The 14,527-nt window shown below is 42.0% G+C and overlaps 1 protein-coding gene across 3 annotated transcripts in view; it reads left to right on the plus strand.

Annotated features, from left to right (window-relative positions):
* LOC142390472 (myosin-4-like) overlaps positions 1-14,527 on the plus strand; it is a 72,672-nt gene that overhangs the window by 5,409 nt on the left and 52,736 nt on the right. For all 3 annotated transcript variants that reach the window (XM_075475924.1, XM_075475925.1, XM_075475923.1), the window contains exons 2-4: positions 7,781-7,987; positions 11,570-11,669; positions 13,852-13,955. In XM_075475924.1, the coding sequence (XP_075332039.1) occupies positions 7,781-7,987; positions 11,570-11,669; positions 13,852-13,955 (411 nt within the window). The remainder of the gene's footprint in view (positions 1-7,780; positions 7,988-11,569; positions 11,670-13,851; positions 13,956-14,527) is intronic.

A 14,527-nucleotide genomic window follows, 5' to 3' on the forward strand; every position in this document is an offset into this window, starting at 1 on the left:
AGAAGGTGACAGTAGGTGATTTAACATTGATCCAGTTAATTAAAATACATTTTCTGGCCAATAGTAGTAGTTTGTCGCATAGTTTGAACTTCATACGGGTTAGAGTCACCTCCTTTGAGGGGAGGCCGAGGATGAAGAGGCCAGGCTCCCTCCTCACCTTTGCTTGTAAGATGCCACTCAGTTCCTGTGAGATCGTACCCCAAAATCTTTTTATTAATTTACATTGCCAGAAGTAATGGTAATATGTTCCTACCCCTCTATGACACTTGTTATACAGAGGTGAAACCTGACGGTCAGAGCTGGCCCAAGGCATATGCCAACTATGCGGTCGCTTAGGGCCCCCACGCCACCAGGGGGCCCCGAGAGCAATTTTGAATTTAATTTTGATCAGAACTTTATTTTTCTGTAAGATAATGTGAATGTCAATTGATTCTATTTTGTATTTGTATTTTGAACATTTTGCACACCATTGCACATCTGAAAGAAATTAAACTATTTAACATGTTTACTATAAATGCAGTCGCCAGCCTGCTGATGTTACTTTCAAATAGTTAAATTAATGAGCCATGCTTATACCTCACTCTTTATGTAGAAGTTAATTAAACCATATTTATGAGTTTGCTATCCCTTTAAGGTTAAAAACAAGAATGACACCTGTATAATGTAAGAGGATTACAAATAATGCTAATGATTGTGGGTCCGTTACACACATAACAGTGTAGCCTATGGAATAATGAGGCATCTGGAGCTGAGGTGATGGTAGGGGGGCCCCAAATGAAATTCTGCTTAAGGCCCCATAAAGGCTTGGGCCGGCCCTGCTGACGGTCCATCTTATTTAGTATGTAAGGGGTTAGGTGTAGACGGTGTAATATTTTATACTGTGTCTCTCTCAATCTATTACATGTAAAGGTGGATTTAAATACTTTAATGGCCTTTTGCCAGTCATCCTCAATATACTCCGTGTCAAGATCTCTCTCCCACTTCTGTGCAATGCTTGTGACATCACCTGGACTAAGAGAGTATATCCCCAGCTTTAATCCTCAGGTTAGATTTTATCTAACCTGACGAATTAAATGCAAAGTTACACTGAACGATGCACTGAACGATGCACTGAATGATGCGCTGATAATCCAGCTGTGCTTGCATCTGCTCCAGCTCACCCGGTTTATTCCTTCAGGGGAGCGCTCGGCCCACAGCAGGTGTCTGACCTTCACATGCTGGGAAGCGAGCCTGAAAACTGTTGAAAAGTTGGCTGAAAATGGTCGGTAACGGGGAACAGCGAACCGCACGGTGAATCCAGGTGGTGCACGTTAGTTTATTAAGTTAGATGAGCAGCTTTGGATGGTGGAGATCTCCTGTCGAACATGAAAAGGATCTAAATAAAGAATCCTGCTGCCCGCATGCTTTCATTCCAACCAACAAAATCTAATTTAAGTTCTAAACCAAAGGATGTTCGTCTCTGTTCAGGTTTCATGCTGCGTGTGAGTGTGTGTGCATGTGTGTGTGCACGTGTGTTTGTGTGTGTGTGCACGTGTGTGTGCGTGTGCATGTGTGTGTGCATGTGTGTGTGCAGCCTTAGCATCATTCTGAGTGACAGCAGGGGATTTGGGGGGATTTGGGGGGTTCTGGTGGCGTCTTTCTGTTGTTCAACTTAAGTAAGTTAATAGTGTCGGTGCATTTGCTCTGCAATGCACTGACATGTATGTGTGTCAGAACAAGATGTGGTTGTCATGACAACACGACAGGTGCGTGGCTCATAAAGGGTTTAAGCTGCTGTGTGTGAATGTTACAGAACATCTTTTATCAGTGAGAAACAAAATGCTAAAACAGTCACTTTGCTCTTCATTTCCATAGTCTGTCATAAGTGGACACAACACTGGATCATCCCTTGAGTTAGGAGCCTCTTCTCCGCCTGAATGATTCAGGGAGTCCACAGGGGCTCCCCGTGAACCTTTCAGGCTCACTACGAACCTTTCGGGCTCACCGTGAACCTTTTTTTAACCTTTCAGGCTCCTTTCGGGCTCCCTGTGAACCTTTCGGGCTCACTACGAATCTTTCAGGGTACCTATGAACCTTTTGGGCTCCCTGTGAACCTTTCGGGCTCACTACGAATCTTTCAGGGTACCTATGAACCTTTTGGGCTCCCTGTGAACCTTTCGGGCTCACTACGAACCTTTCAGGCTCACTACGAACCTTTCGGGCTCACTGTGAACCTTTTTTTAACCTTTCAGGCTCCTTTTGGGTTCCCTGTGAACCTTTAGGGCTCACTACGAATCTTTCAGGGTACCTATGAACCTTTTGGGCTCCCTGTGAACCTTTTTTTTAACCTTTCAGGCTCCTTTCGGGCTCCCTGGGAACCTTTCGGGCTCACTACGAATATTTGAGGGCTCCTTTCGGGCTCCTTTCGGGCTCCTTTCGGGCTCCTTTCGGGCTCCTTTCGGGCTCACTACGAACCTTTCGGGCTCACTGTGAACTTTTCGGGCTCACTGTGAGCCTTTCGGGCTCACTACGAACCTTTTGAGCTCACTGTGAACCTTTTTTTTAACCTTTCAGGCTCACTACGAACCTTTCGGTCTCACTCTGAACCTTTCGGGCTCACTGTGAGCCTTTCGGGCTCACTACGAACCTTTTGAGCTCACCGTGAACCTTTTTTTTTAACCATTCAGGCTCACTGCGAACCTTTCGGGCTCCCTGTGAGCCTTTCAGGCTCACTACGAACCTTTTGAGCTCACTGTGAACCTTTTTTTTAACCTTTCAGGCTCCTTTCGGGCTCCCTGGGAACCTTTCGGGCTCACTACGAACCTTTTGAGCTCACTGTGAACCTTTTTTTTAACCTTTCAGGCTCACTACGAACCTTTCGGTCTCACTCTGAACCTTTCGGGCTCACTGTGAGCCTTTCGGGCTCACTACGAACCTTTTGAGCTCACCGTGAACCTTTTTTTTTAACCATTCAGGCTCACTGCGAACCTTTCGGGCTCCCTGTGAGCCTTTCAGGCTCACTACGAACCTTTTGAGCTCACTGTGAACCTTTTTTTTAACCTTTCAGGCTCCTTTCGGGCTCCCTGTGAACCTTTCGGGCTCACTACGAACCTTTCGGGCTCCCTGTGAACTTTTCAGGTTCACTACGAATCTTTCAGGGTACCTATGAACCTTTTGGGCTCCCTGTGAACCTTTCGGGCTCACTACGAACCTTTCGGTCTCACTCTGAACCTTTCGGGCTCACTACGAACCTTTTGAGCTCACCGTGAACCTTTTTTTTAACCATTCAGGCTCACTGCGAACCTTTCGGGCTCCCTGTGAGCCTTTCAGGCTCACTACGAACCTTTTGAGCTCACTGTGAACCTTTTTTTTAACCTTTCAGGCTCCTTTCGGGCTCCCTGGGAACCTTTCGGGCTCACTACGAATATTTGAGGGCTCCTTTCGGGCTCCTTTCGGGCTCCTTTCGGGCTCCTTTCGGGCTCCTTTCGGGCTCACTACGAACCTTTCGGGCTCACTGTGAACTTTTCGGGCTCACTGTGAACCTTTCGGGCTCCCTGTGAACCTTTCGGGCTCACTACGAACCTTTCGGGCTCCCTGTGAACTTTTCAGGCTCACTATGAACCTTTTGGGCTCCCTGTGAACCTTTCGGGCTCACTCTGAACCAGTGTTCGAATTATCCACCGGGCTTCGGGGGGGTCGGACTTTTTGCGGATCAATTGATGACGCCCCCCCCCCCCCCCCCCCCCCAAAAAAAATATCATGATAATATCATGATATGCAAACACAACAATACGTTATCATTTGCAAACTCCCTGCTAGAGCCTCATATGAATCAAGTGACCACGTTCGCGGGAAGATCACATCAAAGCACTCGTCTCCGTAAACTACGTGTTGCCAGATTGGACTGTTTTGGATGACCGTCTGCGGGTAAAAATGGGTATTGGGCGAGTTTTTCTGTATCTGTATATGGCTCTATGGCCATAGAAATAACTAGAATTCAGTTTAGACTGGTTTAGTTTAGATTTAGTGCCTCCAGCCGGGGTTTGAGCATGTTTGGAAATCATCTGGCAACCCTGCAAAATCCGCGCTGCGCAGGTGAATTCAGCTCAACTCTGCACACAGCACTGTCAAGTTCAACCACCTAGCCAAAGTTTGTCTCACACACGTTGCTGCAGCAGGACGTTGCTAACTTTCCAGTTAGCAACAAGCACAGCAGCAGAACCAACACATGCAGAATGATACATAAATATTAAACCTAGCAACGACCCAACTTCAAACAGCTGTATGGCTTACCAAAAGCCCACTAGCAAACTAGCAACTAGCCTACATTATGTAAATAATAATAATGACATTATGTAAAACCATGAGACGCAATCAAGAAATGTCAATCAGCAAAGTGAATCCAATGACGCATACAGAATCAAGCTGTAAATTATCAGACTACAACTGCCAAATTCAACATAGCTTGTAATGTCCGCTGTAAACAGTGTGCGCTTTTCTTGAGATTGAAAAGTGCTATCAGACAGCCCCGTGGTGCTAGTAGTCATGGTATACTGCTAGCTGCTACATGAAATGGCTTCAAACACAGTCAAAATTATGATTAATCCTATATTTGTCACGGCGGACATATGGTAAGGAATCCCATTTTTCCTACCTCTTTGTGGCCATGCTATCCTTTTTGCCTTCTTGCTCGGCACAACTATCCTTGCTTCTTGCTTGGTGGAGTCACACTATCCATTTGCCTTCTTCTAACTTAGTTAAATGATATTATTCCAATTGTGCTTTAAACACATTATAAGCCTTGTACTTTATTTTCTGACATCAAGTATGTTGGTTGGTGTATTCTGGATTAGAGCAGTCCGCCTCTGTCTTTGAACTGAGACTACTTGTGCATGTTGACTCGATGGAAATCTTCTGATGTAGTCCTAGGCTAACTTTTTTCTCATGGGAGAAAGGGAAGGGCGGTCACCTGTCTTGAGTGTTTGTAAGTTCAGTGCTTTAAAGTTGAAATAATATTAGTCTGATTTGTTAGTTTCATTTAACAAATCACGGGAAACCTCCACCTTGACAGCTTAATTCCACGCGCTCGCATCTCAAACATCATTTTAACGGGCATCAACACCCTGCATCTCAGTGCTGCCGATGTTTTGGACTATGCGCGAGCTGCCTGCGAACATGCGAAACGCCCGCTGGTGGTACAGTCCATTGAAGGGGTGTTCCAAAACGCATTTTATTTGGTTATTCATAGTACACATTGAAAAATACTAAGTAACAAGACATTTTCAACACCTGATTTTAATAATAGATACATTTTTTCAGTACCCCCCCAAAAGTGTAATTTAGTCCCATTTGGGAGGTATCAAGTCTCAATCGGGGGGGTCAGACCCCCCCGGTACCCCCCGTAATTCGAACACTGCTCTGAACCTTTCGGGCTCCTTTCGGGCTCCCTGTGAACCTTTCGGGCTCCTTTCGGGCTCACTCTGAACCTTTCGGGCTCCCTGTGAACCTTTCGGGCTCCTTTCGGGCTCACTCTGAACCTTTCGGGCTCCCTGTGAACTTTTCGGGCTCACTACGAACCTTTTTTTTTAACCTTTCGGGCTCCCTGTGAATCCTTCTTGCTCACTACGAACCTTTCGGGCTCACTACGAACTTTTCGGGATCGAACCAGACCGATCTACGGAGGCCCCAGCGCACAGCTTCAGACCTCGGCTGAAGGGAAATCAACACAATGTTGAGCAGGTGGTCGTAATGTTGTGGCTGATTGGCGTAGGTAAAAAGGTAAAAAGGGGAGGAAGAGAGACGGAGTCCAGAGGAAACGGATCCAGCCTCGGCTCTTTTATTTTCTGTCTGACAGCTGATGCTCGGAGCAGAGCGACAGCTGGTGGAGATGAACGGATGAACGGATGGATGAATAAACGGAGGGCTTACAGGGAGATATGCGCAGCAGTGAACCTGCAAACACTAAAGGTCACGGTGGGCTCAGCCGGGAGGACAGAGCGACCAGCGGCATCCAGCCTGAAGTAAACTAAAACCACTAAAGTCCAGGCATCTTCCAAACCAACTCATCTGATGTCAGCTGCGCTTTCAAGAGTAAAAACAGACGTTTCAAGGACATAAAAACCGATCTGAGACCTGCAGAAACGGTGTCAGAAAGAGCCAATCAGAGCAGAGAATCTACGGAAGAGTATTAGGGCCAGGCATAAGAAAAAATATTTATATTTTGCCTGTCAAGAATAAAGTCGAAATGTCGAGAATAAACGAGATTAAGACATTTCAACTTTATTCTCGACAGGCAAAATATTATTATTTTTTCTTATGCCTGGCCCTGATACTCTTCCGTAGAGAACCAGTTCAGAGTGAAAACAGAAGAAGAAAGTCGATGCCTCCAGTTTGATGCATCCCTTCAGTTAGGAAAGGATGTTCCTGACCGTCAGTGATGGTGGAAAACAGAGAAAAGTTTAGACTGTTCAGGAGAATCCCAGTTTCTGAGAAAAGAAACAGAAAAACATGTGAATGAGAGCAGCTTTATGGGGAGTTCAGCTGGATTAATAAAGACTTTACTGTTTTTTACTGAAAGATGCTGAAAGATGGAGGTTTGGAGGATGGACAGAGTGTTTCAGGAGGGATTCAAACCCAGACTGTATGTAGATATGAGTCGATTTTGATTTGATTTTAAATTAATTGGATTATTTTGTAAATAATTGTGATTACAATGAATTGAATTGGACTATACTATTTAAGTGCCTTGAGATGACATTTGTTGTATTTGGCGCTATATAAATAAAACTGAATTGAATTTAATTAATTTCATCTGATTTCAGTCAGAATAAAATGTGAACATGTATCAATACCCCAGAAGAAGAAGAAGAAGAAGAAACACCAGGCTGGCAAAATAAGAAGCAACCTGGAAGGAAAACCTGCTGCTAAAGACTTCAGGAACTCTGTAGAAAATAGTTTTGTTCAACTTTTGACTCACGTTAACTCGTTGATTATTTAACGCTGATAAATATTTTATCGCGCATTAACGCATGTTTACTTGTTTTTTTAAAATTATTTTTGGGGCTTTTGTGCCTTTAATGGATAGGAAAGTTCAGAGAGACAGGAATTAGGAAAAGAAAGTAATCGGCGGATCCACCAAACATGGAGAAGGGTACGGAACTTTTACTCGGCCATTTTCATTTTAAAGTTCTTCCAGACGGCGGAGTCGACAGACCCAAAGTCATCTGTAAACTCTGCCAAGTTGAATTGTCTTCTCAGCGTAGTAGTTCCAGTCTAAAATATCACTTAAAGGCAAAACACACAACTGATAGCAGCAAGTCATTCAAGGAAACAGACAGTGGAGCGAGGCTTCTACATAAAAACTACAGAAAGATGCTGATGTTAAAAGTGTGTTTGCACAACAAATGTTATGGCACTTTCATTCATATGGCAGCACATTTAAAATAAAGCTAAATGCTAAAAGCTATACGCTACTTTTGGATTCATTTTTGGATTCTGCGTACAAATGCGATTAATCGTGATTAATCAGGGAAATCATGTGATTAATTAGATTAAACATTTTAATCGTTGCCCAGTCCTACTTTTGATTTTATTGAACTTCTTGTGAGTTATTTGTTCGTATTTAATTTGACAAAAATGAGGTGAAACAGAGCTTATGAAGGATGACTGGTGACAGAAGCCTTTCATGAAACTGTTAATGCGACCAGGGTCAGACAGGTGGGCAGAAACTCAGGGATGTCCAAAGATAGACCATGATGCAGAGGGAGAAAAGAGGGATGATGATGATCTGCCTCATTTTCAGATGGACGGCAGCAGGCCTTTTATGAGCGTCCAGCGTGGCCGCTCCGCCCACCGAGCGGCAGCAGAGGAGGTCACATGGTGCAGGAAACGTCACGGGGAGGTTTTAAAGCCAAAGCTCTGCGCCTCGACTCATTCTGCTTCCTCTGCACATCCTCGAAGGAAAGACGCCGAATCCTGCCCGAGCCTCAGATCCAACCCAGCAAACACGGTGAGTACTCGACCTGCATTTTATAAGGACCCTGAATGTTTTGGCTGGAAAACTACGTTACCCATCAGTCTCAGAGGCCACACCTGGCTGCTTGATGTTTTTGAGGTGTATCATGAACTTAACAAAGTGAGGAAAATGTCCCTTAAGGGCCCCTCATGTTGCATCATAAAGTCTTTCAGATTGAGCATAAAGCACCTGGAAACTAATCTTGAGTATATTGGTACCAGAGGTGGGTAGTAACGAGTTACATTTACTTGAGTATGTTTTTGAAAAGAATTATACTTCTAGGAGTAGTTTTAAATCTCTATACTTTTTACTTTTCCTTGAGTAGATGTGTGCAGCAGAAACTGTCCTCTTACTCCGCTACATTAGGCTACAATGAGCTGGTTACTTTTCTTCTTACCTCTTTGGTATTCTACGCCTCATTATTTTTATCCCCCCGCGTACGCCTCATTTTAATGTTTTATTCTGACAGAGAGAGAGGCTGTGTTCCAAACCACATACTTCTCCTACTACTCATACTAACTTTTTGAGTTAGTATGCGAGTTTGAGTAAGCAGAAGTTCCCGGATGCATACTAGATTCTCCGAAATGTTGGGTATGCATCATGAGGTTACTACTCATACTCAAACTACCCAAGATGCAACGTAACGTGACGTCGCCGATCGTCATTTCCTGTCAAAACGGCAGTTTCAAGCTAGCTACAACGAGGGTAGGTTCACTTCCTGTTTTCAAAACAAAAGCACCAATTGTATGGTAATGGCTTTCCCTATGATAAAAGGCAACGGGTATTTTATTTTGTGAAAATAACCGGAAGTGCGTTACTCACTGCGGCTAGCTTTAGTAGCGCCGAATTCGTGGGAACAAAATTGTAAACAGCCGGTATTTTGTCAGGTTTTCAACACGTTGGGGATCTAAACGACTACTTTCTCACCTGAAAATGTTTCAAATGTTGCTAAAGTTTACAGAGTTTAGAGCTTAAGAGAAATCATACTGTCTGATCGATGAGTATGCAGTATGGAAGTATGTAGTATGCGGTTTCGAACACAGCCAGAGACTTCCGCCAAAGGCTCTACCACCTGACTGTGTTCCACCAATCAGACGCAGCCGTGCAGTCTGGTCACGTGACCGTACTCGATCTCAGCGGCGGGACGGGTTAGCTTTAGCATTAGCAGTCGTAGCAAACAAACAAAGAAACAGATGAAAAATGTCAGAACCAACGGTGGGAAATGAAGACGCAGACGAGGCCTCATACTGAAAGCATGTTTACCTTACAAAGAGTGAGAAACAGCAGCTACATTATGTGTCTTCTGTGTCAACCAAAACAAACGCACATTTCAGCAGAAACTCAACATCTAACCTGAGGAAACATGTAGCGCTAAGTTTCCTAAACTCGTTTTTCCCCCATGGATAGGTGAATGTTTGTTTTTTAGGTTACATATGGGTTACATATGTTTTAAACATTTCCTAAGTCTCTTTTATTTTTTATTGAAGTACCTGAATTTACCTGGATTATTTTAATTTAAGCTATTTTGTAATTAATTAATTCATTTTAATTTATTTTATCAATTGGATGAACTCTAATTTGCCTAAAGATGATTATTTAGTATTTTTGTCTGTCTGATTGAATGCTTGTGTTAACAAATAAATCAGACGTTACTCAACAGTTACTCAGTACTTGAGTAGTTTTTTCTCAAAGCACTTTTTTACTCTTACTCAAGTAATTATTTGGATGATTACTTTTTACTTTTACTTGAGTCATATTATTCTGAAGTAACAGTACTTTTACTTGAGTACCATTTTTGTCTGCTCTACCCACCTCTGGTTGGTACAAGCTGAAAGTTAAACATCAGAGTTTGGTCCTGAGCGGCGTTTTGAAGTCCTCTGACACAAAGAAACACGCCGTCTGACAGCAGCTGAGGCGCAACAGGCGTGTTTACTGGCAGGATTTGTCCAGGCAGCATCAGCTCAGGCTGGAAGAGCATCAGAAATGGATCCTCTTGAGCTGATGTGGCAGCTGTTTGGTCTCTGAAAGCCAGAGGCATTCACCGAGGTGGGCCGCAGCTCTTATGAGAACGCCATGCCAGCTTGTTGACATCACTGTTCAGTCTGCTTTGTCTCCGAGTTAAATTAGTCCAGCGAAAGAGGTGATGACAGGTATGGATTGTGTTAATGAGAACAGAATAGTCTCACATCTCACTCATCGGAGCCACAGAGATCCACTGTTATCCATGAAAAAACTGAATTAAGGACCTAAAATCTGTTTATATGAGAGGATTTCGTCGGGTTGATGGAACAATTTCTAACAATGACTTTAAATGATTTTATTTATGGGTGAATATGAGTTTCATATTAAATAGAAATATGAAATACCAATATTCAGTGATGACATCATGCAGTTTTTTTGTTTTTTTCCCCCAAACATTCACCTATCCATGGGGGGAAAAAACGAGTTTAGGAAACTTACCGCTACATGTTTCCTCAAGTTAGATGTTGAGTTTCTGCTGAAATGTGCGTTTGTTTTGGTTGACACAGAAGACACATAATGTAGCTGCTGTTTCTCACTCTTTGTAAGGTAAACATAGTTTCCTCTTCACAAATCTACTCAAGTAAAAGCAAAAAGTATAGAGATTTAAAACTACTCCTAGAAGTATAACTTTTTCAAAAACTTACTCAAGTAAATGTAACTCGTTACTATCCACCTCTGTGGTTTCAGACATACAATTTGCCTTTTCTTTTCTTTTTAACACACACATATGTAAAACAAAACAAAACAAAACAAAAACACTGATAAAAATGTAGAAGTAAATAATTAAATTAATATACAGAGTGCCACGTAATAAACAGTGAACAACCCCCCCACCCACATGCTACTGGTTATTTATACGGTTATTAAAAGGTAGAACAGTAACAGGCACACATTAAATCAGGTAGTACCTCTAATTAGTGAAATGGGAAATAAAGGGTTGCCATTTGTGAAAAAATTTGACTGTATATCCTCTCAGCGTATATTTCATTTTTTCAAGTTTAAAAAAAAACATGACATCTTTAAGCCACCGGGAAACAGAAGGATGTTTAGCAGACTTCCAAAGCAACAATAATAAACGTCTTGCTGGTGAGGAAGTGAATGCTATAACGTCCTTTTGTGTGGAGTTAAATGCAAGTGAGGGATCATGGGTCATATAGAGGTCCCAAATATGGCAATCAGAGGGCATGGTTGAATATTTACCCCAAGAACAGTAGACATAATAGAAAAATAACCCATAAAAATAAAAAAAAAATAGAAAAATAAATTAAATAATAAAAAATAAAATAAAATAAAAAAATAATAAAAAAATAAACTTTATTTATAAAAATAAACCCAGAAACCTTTTAGATCAGGACAAAGAAAGCCGGCTACTTTTCTAACCAGCCTGTGGGGACAGAAGCCCAACAACAGCTTTACACCTTCCTGCTGGTGGAGAATTACTTTACGAGACTAAATTTCATCAAGACTTCAGAACAGATGAAAGAGATTTCAAAGGGCAGCGAGTAACAAACAACCACATGTTTAAGTAACACATCTGTGTGTTCCTGTTCTCAGATGTCTCGGTTTCTGGACATGACGGAGTTCGGAGAAGCTGCCCGCTACCTCCGCCTCACCAACTTGGAGCACCTGGCTGCCAAGGCCCAGGCCTTCGATGGTATGCACTCTAATCTGAAGGTCTACCTAAACCGTAGGGGGGATATGCTTTGGTCATGATTCGATTGTGTCACGATTCTAAGGTGCCGATTCGGTTTGTATCACGATTCTTGATAATTGCGATTTCTACAAGTATTGCGATTAGATATAATCAGTAATTGCAATTTTCTTCCTCATTAAAAAACAAACAAGTTGAATCATACACTTCTAGAATGAATGTTGTTCCCATAAACAACGCACATCAGTCTGTGTCAGTCAGTCAAGCGGCTGACATTTATTTCAACTCAGACAAAAAGAGGCATTTTTTTAAGTTTACAGTTACAAAATGAATTGAAATGTCCACACAGCACAAATGTGGGCTAGTTTTAACATAACTTAATGTAATGAATTGATGAAGTTTTTCTGGACACGGATATGACGTAATATAATCGATTCAGGGGAAAAAAATAGATTTTTAAAATCATCCCATGAAAAAAAAAAAAAAAAAAAAAAAAAAAAAAAAAAAAATCGCGATATGTACATGAATCAATTTTTTCGCCCACCCCTACTAAACCGGTACAAATACCATGTGTAAATTCTTCAAATGCATTTGAATACCGTCCAGCCGCTTGAATAAGAGGTTTGCTGTAACTCAGGGGTTCCCAAACTTTTCCATGCCAAGGCCCCCCAAACAGTATTAGCTTCTGGCCGGGGCCCTTTGCAAACCACAGACAATGCATCAACTTTTAGAACGTATCTTCTTTCTTTTATTCACTATTCAGTAATTATTACATTTGTTTAGCATAGGAATATTATTAACCAACATGGTTGCATCCGTTAGCCTCGATGTAATCGTCCAAAAACTTGACAAAAATTATTTTCCAGTGGTTCTTCTTTCAAGTGCTTTACAAAATAGTATTTCCTCCACAAATCTTTCCTGGGAAATAAATCTAATATACACAAAGCAGTTGGGCCTCATTGGATACATCTGTGCTCTCATCCAGCGGAAGTGCGAAGTATTCCCACCTCCAAATCCCCACCAAGCAATTCTCAGACAATGGTTGTGTTCGAAACCGCATACTGCATACTACATACTGCATACTACATACTGCATACTGCATACTGCATATTACATACTACATACTGCATACTGCATACTACATACTGCATACTACATACTGCATACTGCATACTACATACTACATACTACATACTGCATACTGCATACTACATACTACATACTGCATACTGCATACTGCATACTACATACTGCATACTGCATACTACATACTACATACTACATACTACATACTGCATACTGCATACTACATACTGCATACTGCATACTGCATACTACATACTACATACTACATACTACATACTGCATACTACATACTGCATACTGCATACTACATACTACATATTACATACTACATACTGCATACTACATACTACATACTGCATACTAGATACTACATACTGCATACTACATACTGCATACTACATACTACATACTGCATACTGCATACTACATACTGCATACTACATACTGCATACTGCATACTACATACTACATACTACATACTACATACTGCATACTGCATACTACATACTGCATACTGCATACTACATACTACATATTACATACTACATACTGCATACTACATACTACATACTGCATACTACATACTGCATACTACATACTGCATACTGCATACTACATACTACATACTACATACTGCATACTGCATACTGCATACTGCATACTACATACTACATACTGCATACTAGATACTACATACTACATATTACATACTACATACTGCATACTACATACTACATACTGCATACTACATACTGCATATTACATACTACATACTGCATACTACATACTGCATACTACATACTGCATACTACATACTGCATACTACATACTGCATACTGCATACTACATACTGCATACTGCATACTACATACTGCATACTACATACTGCATACCACATACTGCATACCGCATACCGCATACTACATACTGCATACTGCAAACTACATACTGCATACTGCATACCGCATACTACATACTGCATACTACATACTGCATACTGCATACTCATCAATCAGACAGTATGCAGAGTGTTTACCAACAATGCATTTCGCCCCTCAACAAACCATAAATGTTTCTTAGAATTTAATTCAATCCTCAGGTACGAAACGTGTTTGGATGCCCGATGACGCTGCGGCGTACGTCGAAGTGGAGGTGAAGGAGCTGAATGGAGACAAGACCGCCGTGGAGACCAAGGATGGACGGGTTGGTTAACTGGTTGACTAATCTTAATCATTCCATCCATGAAGCTAATGGATGAAGACATTTTTACTCTATTTAAACAGAGACGTGCACAATTAGTCCTCAACAGGTCGGTTACTGGTTAGATTTCATCAGTGTAAAACTCCCTTAAAGGGACAGTTCGCCTCTTTTGACATGAAGCTGTATGACATCCCATATCAGCAACATCATTTCTGAACATCTTCTTACCCCCTGCTGCGTCCTGTGAGCAGAGTTCCAGCCTCGTTTTGGTGTTGATGAAGGTAGTCCGGCTAGTTGGCTGGGGTTTAAAAAATAAAGCGTTTTGCTTCTCAGAACAATATGCGTTCAACAGAGTAATACATTTGCATCACAAAATGGTTCTCCAGGAAAAAGTCAGACCTCACAATCTCTTGGCCCTATTTTCTCTCCCTTCGTATCACTGCCTGCTGCTTGCTGCTCTTCGGTCTGCACGGATGGATAGATAGATGGATGGATGGATGGGATGTCATACAGCTTCTGTCCAACACTGGGCCAACACTGGGCCAACACTGGGCCAACACTGGGCCAACACTGGG

The sequence above is a fragment of the Odontesthes bonariensis genome, chromosome 10 (assembly GCF_027942865.1).
Source record: "Odontesthes bonariensis isolate fOdoBon6 chromosome 10, fOdoBon6.hap1, whole genome shotgun sequence".
Taxonomy (NCBI): domain Eukaryota; kingdom Metazoa; phylum Chordata; class Actinopteri; order Atheriniformes; family Atherinopsidae; genus Odontesthes; species Odontesthes bonariensis.